Raw genomic sequence first — 8,164 nt, 5'->3', positions numbered from 1 at the left:
ATTGCTTCTCCATTTGCACTGACAGAAAGCATAACCAACGTAAAAATGGGCACACAAAACAGGTTATCCTGCTAAAGGAGAAAGACATATTCATAAGGACATCTGTATTCCTCAGCTCCACTCCCATGCTCATCTTCCAAACTAGAAACATCCCACAGTTCTGTAAAATAACCCACCATTTCTGCCTGGCACAGCCATCCTCATGAGGAGAACCTTCCATTGCCGAGCTGTCAGGCTGTGCTCTGCCAGGATCTCATATTTATTTATAGTTCCCATTCTCTCAAGCATAGTGGCTTCTCACTCAGCAGAAGCTTGCTCAGACTCTGACTCCGTTCTCAAGGTAGGTAAATTGCACTATTAGACTTTGTCTTGGCCTGATGTATTCAACACTAAACTTTGCCCTCTGCGTGGGGACAGACATGCCCTATCTGTTTCTGGGGTGAGAAGGAAGCAGGACTGTCCATGATAAGAAGCGAGTCTCAGGAGCTTTCACATCTTTAGCTTGTTCCATCTCGGTTCGGCAGAGTTGATCATCAGCACATTCTGAGAACCTTTGCTTGCTTCTTACAGCTTCTTTATCAGCAGGGCCTTGGGGAAATAAGCAAATGGTCGTATTGGTTTCTGCAGATACTCTTTCACATATGTGTGTTCAAAAGCACAGTGCAGTTAAAGCAGGCTCAGCTGCAGCTTGGATAACAACCCCTTTCCCAGACATCAACGCTTCCCAGGAAGATCATCATTATGCTGTATGAGGAAGGCCAGCAGAGCAGCATTCTTGGAAAACAACAGTAAAGAATGTTTAGCAAGTACCTTGCCTTCCTTGTGCATGAACTGTGAAAGCTGCAATCTTCTTTCTGACAAGCACTCTTATTTCAAAAGTTTCCATACTCTGGACTAGTGTTACCAAAGTGACCAAAAGTTTTCAGCCCTGTGCTCAGGTCTTGCTCTTCTTAATTTAGCTCACAAAAAGCAAGGTAGGTGAAAAAAGTGCTGAGAGAGGTTGTGGAGTTGCCATCCTTGGAATTATTTAAAACATGACATAAACAACCTGCTTTATATTTTATGTTTCTCCTGCTTTGAGCAGGAGATTGGACCAGATGCCTTCAGAAGTCCTCTTCAAACCAGAATTTTCTAGATTTTGTGCTCCAATGGGCAAAGACATCAGCTGTGCTCCGTGGTGTTGAGGGTTATGGCTGGGCCAGCCACTAAACCATGACAGACGCTCTCTAATTATTCTCCCTCTCCAAAACAGGAAGGGAAATGGAATAAGGCAGAGAGACCTATGGGTTGGAAAAGAAAACTAACCAGCTTTAAATAAAACAACAATAATAACAAGTTACATGCATAATGCCCTCCCTGATAGCAATCCCCACTGATGCTGCAGAGCAGGAAGGTACTGGGAAAGCCCCAGGCTCAGGGGCAGGGGGGAGCTGGATACAGGAGCTGGATTTGGGAACTAAGAATCAGGATCAAGGCAGAAGAACTGACAGAGTCCTTCTTGGATGTTGGCCATTGAAGAAGAGGACTTAGCCCCCATGATCCCTCAGTTTTACACTGAATATGACATGTATGGAATGGAATACTCTTGTTGGTCACCTGTCCTGTCTGTTCCTCACTGGAGGTGCAACCTTTTTCTTCCTTGTGATCCCTTTTATATCTCGACACCTCCAGCATGGCACACAAGGTCTAGCTGTGGCCTTGATCACTATAGAAGCAAGTATAAGTAAGAGCCTTTCTGCATACCAATTCTAGGCAGTAACTAATCGTCAGGCGTTATCATCCCTAGTGGCAGACACTGTCTGCAAAAACATGGTTAACTTCAGAAAGTGCAACCTCTTAGAAGAGACTGAGTTGAAAAGTAAAAATCACTAAACAAAATTGGTTCTGTTTAGCTCCAATCAGGACACAGGGTTTGGCAGAAAAGCCTGTGATTTTTCCTGGGGAATGAAGAGGTTTCTGCTAAGCCAGAACTCAATAACTGGTTTATTTGAAGACTTCTTTAGCCTTCAGTTAGTAGTCATGATTGAGTGGTTCTGCCAATGCTTTTGGACTTGTAGAGGCCAAGTGCCCTCTGGATATCTTCAACTCACAATCAGTAATATGGTGCTACTGAGGAGTTACGGTGTTAAAGTGCTGAAGTTCCTCTGAGAAAGCTTGCACTTGAGCTGTATGTTGCTGCCTTGTAACCAGAGAGAAAGGATTGATATAGTGTATTTTATGCAGCAAAATAGTGACCAGTTCTTCTTTTCTTGTACACAGGAGAGTGAGGCAGGTACCTACAAAGCAGCATAAAATGCCTAGACAAGGTCACGTTATTACTTTGCCATTTTGTCCTCATGAGATGTGGCAAGGAGATCTTAAATTTAACAGGATATTTGTGAAAAATGGTCTTTTTTCCCCTCTAGGATCTTGCTCTGTTCACTTTAAGAAGACTATGTCATCGGATGTCTGTAAAAGCTTTTGGCCTCATTTTTTTGGTTAACTTCCCTGCCTTCTCTTTGCAGACATGAGTGAGGAGCAGTTGGGTGATGCCAGTGGAACAGACAATACTGAGACCTACAGTGACAAAGACACAGACCAAAGGAGTTCCCCAGACATGACTAAAACCAAAAGCTGCTTCACCCCTGAAAGCCCTGAAATTGTTTCAGTGGATGAGGTCGGCTATGCAGTTCAGAAAAATGGTGGGAGCACAGAGAGCCATCCAGACAGCCCCAAGTACCACCCAGAGCAGAACCACCTCCTGATAGAAGGTCCTTCTGGGACAGTTTCTTTACCTTTCAGTTTGAAAGGCAACAGACCTCCACTTGAAGTCTTGAAAAAGATTTTCCCTAACCAAAAGCCAACTGTGCTGGAGCTGATCCTGAAGGGATGTGGTGGTGATCTGGTGAGTGCTGTAGAGGTTCTCCTGTCCAGCCGGTCTTCGGTGGCTGGTGGGGAAAGAACTTCCTCTGAATCTGATGGGCTTGTTTTGCCTTCCAGTGGGCACATTTTTGAACACACACTGAGCTCATACCCTATTTCCTCTTCCAAGTGGTCTGTGGGCTCAGCATTTAGAGTTCCTGACACGCTGCGGTTTTCTGCTGATTCCAGCAATGTCGTGCCAAATCCTCTGGCTGTACCTTTGCAGCACCCTTTCCCTCAGCCACCACGCTACCCGCTGATGCTGAGGAACACTTTGGCAAGAAACCAGTCCAGCCCGTTCCTGCCCAATGACGTCACCCTGTGGAACACTATGACGCTGCAGCAGCAGTACCAGCTACGGTCCCAGTACGTCAGCCCTTTCTCTAGCAACTCAGCCAGCGTTTTCCGAAGCTCACCTGTCCTTCCTTCCCGCTCATCAGAAGATCCTAGAATCTCAATCCCTGATGACGGGTGTCCTATTGTGTCTAAGCAACCGATTTATACAGAAGATGAGTATGATGAAAGATCTGATTCTTCAGACTCAAGAATACTCAACACATCATCTTAGACTGACATGTGAACGTGATGGCTAAGTGATACTTGCAGTGCAGCTGAACTACTGGGCCCTAAGAGGAGGGACAAGTACTCTATGAAACCCTTGAAATTGTATTAAAAGTGACTTTGCTTGGTATTGTACTATAGCAATAAAGACATACCTTATTTAATTTCTTGCACTTCACTGGATAATGCCAAATAGCAATACTCTGGCTTTAGTGCTGAGTGTGTGTTACAAAGGAAGACTTCATGTTCATCGATTATGGGACTCTGGAAGACTCATAATTGGAACAGAAGCCCAAGGTCTACTTTGTTCCTTAACTCAGAAAATATGGGGATGTTAAACTAGAATACTTGAATGTTGTTTTATAAGAGAGAACTCCTCAGGACATAGGAAATCAAATGAACATAGTTCAATTGCAAATGGACTAAAAGAAGGACTTTACAATCTTATGTCATTGATCACCCTTGCAGTGAAAGAAAAAGCAGAAGAAAAATTATGCACATGGAACTAGCATGAGCTGCTTCTGTGCTGCTTGACTTGGACACTTTTCAGAGAAATAATATTACGAATTATTCTTTTCCCATGGTTAGGTCGAAACGTGTAATGTCAGTGTAAAACCAATTACAGCTGTGAATTGCATGAAGTGTATTGTGAAATGAGCACCAGATCAAGCATTGTCAGGTTAATGTAGCATGCTAAGGACTCTAGAAAAATAAACTAAGATGATGATCTTGGTTTATGTCATTTATACTGGGCAAATAACATTTCTGAAGAGAGCTGATTAGTCCTCATTCGAGGTTAAAATGGCCAGCTCCAGCAACTGCAGTCAAGGGAAATCTCTTTCTCCAAGTCTGGGTTCTGCTTCCCTGCCTTGCAGATTGCAGCTGAGATTAGGCAAATGTTGTCATCAGGGAAGCCAAGGTCTCTTGAGTATATACTGCAGATGCTTCCAAGCTCAGCAGACTAAAGCAGAGCTTGCTACAGTCACAGCACGCAGTAAAAATAAGACTCTCACAATGCTTCAGAAGCGTCTCTTTTCCTATACTGTAGAAGTAGAAAAACTGAAATAGGATATAATAGCAGGCATTTCTTTAAAATAATATTTAGCCAAATGGCAACTTCCCTGAATCTAGAAAAGTAATGGTTTGAAAAATTTATTGCATGTTTGCATGCATTGATTACACTATCTTATGTGTGTCAGAGTAACATTAGGAATTGCTTCTGATGAGGAATGTCACTAAGTTAATTGTCCACTTAGAACTTGGTTAAGGTTTTAGTGCCATTTTTTCAACCATTCACAAATGATCTCATCTGCTTGGCAGTTGGCTTTTCCAAAACTCACCTCTGGATGCAGGTGAAATGGCTGTCAGGCCTGTCAGGTGTATGGGTTAGTCCCACACCTCAAAAGCAATTGAGGCTGCCCTGAAGTTGTACTCTAAAGCAGATGGGCTTTAAAACTGTAATATATATCAGGCATGTTATCTGGTGTCATTGCTGATATGAATGCCTTTGTCCTCTTTTGGCGTTTCATACTTTGTAAAGTTTGTGCACCCAGTTATAAGGGCACTGAATACACACAAAAAGGAGAATAAAATAAAAGGAGAATAAAATGATTTTATTTTCCTTAGGGGATAAATGAACAGAAATATACTTTTTCTTGCATATTTTTTCCAACCTGTTCAGAAAAGCAATGTTATGAAGCAAAGGCAGGAATAGGAGGAAGGAAAATAAATCGCTTCCCTGATGGAAGTGTAAATGCGAAAACATTTGGAATTTTCATAAGCACAGAATCACAGTTTTGTACTGACAGATTTGCCTGCAGTCATGTAGCACTTATAAACAGATTAGTCTTCCAATCACTCCACAGAGAAATGTAATGGGTAAAATAGGTTTGATCTTGCAAACAGAACGGGATGAGGCAGTGAAATGCTGTACTCCAACAGCATGGAGAAATTAAGTGTGAAAGGCTAGACAAGACCAGATAGATTCGTGAGCTCTGGTTTTGAACTCATGCACCAAGCAGATTTCTTTCCAGCAGAAATCTTTGTATGGACATTCCTGTACACTGAATGATTTTTTTGTCTTTTTTTTTTTTTTTTTCTTTCCAGTTGGCAAATTATATTCAGCAGAAAGACCAAACAGTGGCACCTGCAACAGCTCATAGTGACCTTACACACTGTGGCCTGTGGGTTTTGAGAGAGTAGAATTTTGGCATTTTGGAATTGGGGCACATCTTTAAAAGAAAGGTGACCCTTGGATAAACTGAAATGAACTGTGATCACCCTAAACACTTGCGATGAAAAATGCAAATTTGGTGGTATGGTTTTGATAAACTGTTTCTGTAAAAGCAAACAAGTTAGAATAATCCCTGTCCAGTGTTATACCTTTTGACTCAATTCACAATTTTATTTTTTTTTTAAATAAAGTAAAATAAATGTGTTCAAAATCAAAATTGCAAGTTTTGATGTTGAACAGTGGTTTTTGCTTGATCACACAATATTTTGGCTATCCAGGAAACTAATTCTGTTAAAATATATGGGTTGGCCTGCATTCGTATCTTTGAGAAATTACTTTAGTCACTCAGCCTTATTTTTCAGTCTAGCATCACAGGCAAATAGAATATTTGACTTCTAGCAGCCACTCAGCATGTTGTCAGGGCTTCTTTCTGTCCACAGAGTGGTGGGACCTGCTCTGCAGACCCTCACTGGGCTAGTGAGGCGTGACGCCCACCCACTCCCACCCTGGCAGAGCGGGTAACCCAGGGGCGAGACAAGCCCTTCTCTGCAGGAGTCCTGGGTGCCCTGACCAATCCAGGCTTGCAGCGGCCACCCCAGAGCTGGGAGCTCCTATTCTGGCCCAGGCCGTGCTTTTACCCGGGTGGGTGACAGCTGTGCCGCCGCAGCTGGGCTCCGTCCTGAGCCTGCAGCATCTTTTCCACGGCTCCCGGGTGAGGAGCAGGGTAAGGGCTTGCAGGTACGGCACACAAACCCTGCGTTTTCCAACCCCATCTTGTGGTAAAAAAGGGTATTTCCTTGGCGAAGCAAATGCTGTGGAAGAGAGATGCGTGGGTGAAGAAGGATAAAGCTGGAGGCATTGATGTTCAGAAATCTATAGCAGAAAAAAAGAATTTTAGCATCAAGAAGATGGTTTGAGTCTGGCAAGGTCTCTGCTGAAGCCCAGAAACCAAGGGGTCCTTTTTTTCCTTCCTTTTTTTTTTTCCCCCCCACCCCACCTTCCCTTCCCTCTTCTTTTGTCTCTCGGCTGCTAGGGCAGCTGTGGCTTTCTTGGAGCAAGAGAACGTCACTCCGTGCCCTCTGCACAGATCCTGCTTCAGATTGAGCAGTTGCCTGGATGCCTCTCTGGAGAGCACCAGGGCTGGGGTTTTTCCCCTGTCAGGTAGGTGATTTCCCCGTCAGCTCTCCACAGGTGCACAGAAACCTAAAGGAAGCTTGCTCTCCTTGTCACCAGCAGCGGTGCAGCCCCAACAAGGAGCAGAGCAGCACGTTCTGCAGAGAGTACACTGCTGCGGCCCCAGAGGCACAGGGCTTAATCACTGCTCCTTAACCTCTAGCTATGACAAGGTGGATAAGGCCAACGATAATGTAAACAATAACAACAATAATTTCTCCCTCAGAGGGATCCTGTGGAAAGCCCTAATGCATTGCTCACTGCTGCAGCTCACATAAAAGCAGTTCTCCAGCAGCTCACATAAAAGCAGATAAGGGAAGAGTCAAGGTGCGGGTTTAGCACAATAAAATAAGGATGTCCTGCACCAAAATTCCCCCTGCCTTGCCTCTGCCCATGGTTGTGTTGCTCCTGCTGGGGGTCCCTGACTTACCCTCCTTAGGGGCCTGAAGGGCCACCTCTGCAACATTTGTTGGATGCTTGGTGAACAGGCTCACCTCACATTTGTGCTGACATCTTTGAAAAATGACTTTGATTCTTTCGGTATACTGTTTCAGTGATTCATTCTTTATGTGAATTTACTCAGTGGACATGAGTGGAGAAATAAGATTGATGCTAAATTTATATGTTAATTTTAATATTGGAGCTATCCTGTATTTGAAGAATAAGATCAATTCTTCAATTTCATTTCTTACATGATATTGCATATTGTCATTACTGGAAAATAAAATTATTTCTGAATGTATACTATTCAAACTTCAATTTTAGTGGACCTATAACTCTGAAGCATTATTCTTCTACCTTCCCTATAACAACTAACTTAATACAGTATTTTAACATTCTCCCACTAGTCTGCCACTGGAAGATAACAAAGACAAGTCTTTTCATTCTAAGTGGTGTTTCATTAATGTGCTCCCTGCAGTATTCTGTACTGTCACAGGCAAATTTTTTGTGTGACTCAGCAACTCCCTGCGGGCTGTTGCATGTATGATACAACAGGAATCTCGGTTAAGAGCTGTGTCCCTCAATGGACAGTAATTCTGTTCATTTCCACAACAGCTGAAGAGCTTGAGAACCGTGGCCACAGCTATAGGCCAAGCATGCCAGTATTCAGGATGAATCCAGACCTTAAGCAAAGGATCAAACCCTAGAGCACTACCAGAAAGCAGATCCTCTAGAGGATGGGTGCAGAACATCACATGCACAGAAGCAGTTGGCACCTCCAGAGGGAGACAGATGTCCTAACAAAAATATTTACAGCATCTTTGGGAGGGTGTTTTCTACTTTTTTTATCTTCAC

General features: G+C 43.3%; 1 protein-coding gene across 1 annotated transcript; it reads left to right on the top strand.

Moving 5' to 3' along the window:
- Positions 1 to 1,347: 1,347 nt before the first annotated feature.
- DMRT3 (doublesex and mab-3 related transcription factor 3) lies at positions 1,348 to 3,469 on the top strand. The gene is made up of 2 exons (XM_009875219.1): positions 1,348 to 1,393; positions 2,505 to 3,469. The coding sequence occupies exons 1-2, from the start codon at positions 1,348 to 1,350 to the stop codon at positions 3,467 to 3,469; spliced, it is 1,011 nt and encodes a 336-aa protein (XP_009873521.1).
- The last annotated feature ends 4,695 nt before the right edge of the window (positions 3,470 to 8,164 follow it).

This window comes from Apaloderma vittatum, unplaced genomic scaffold (assembly GCF_000703405.1).
Source record: "Apaloderma vittatum isolate BGI_N311 unplaced genomic scaffold, ASM70340v1 scaffold22378, whole genome shotgun sequence".
NCBI lineage: Eukaryota > Metazoa > Chordata > Aves > Trogoniformes > Trogonidae > Apaloderma > Apaloderma vittatum.
The sequence above is the reverse complement of the archived record's forward strand: the minus strand, read 5'-3'. Positions and strand labels throughout refer to the sequence as shown.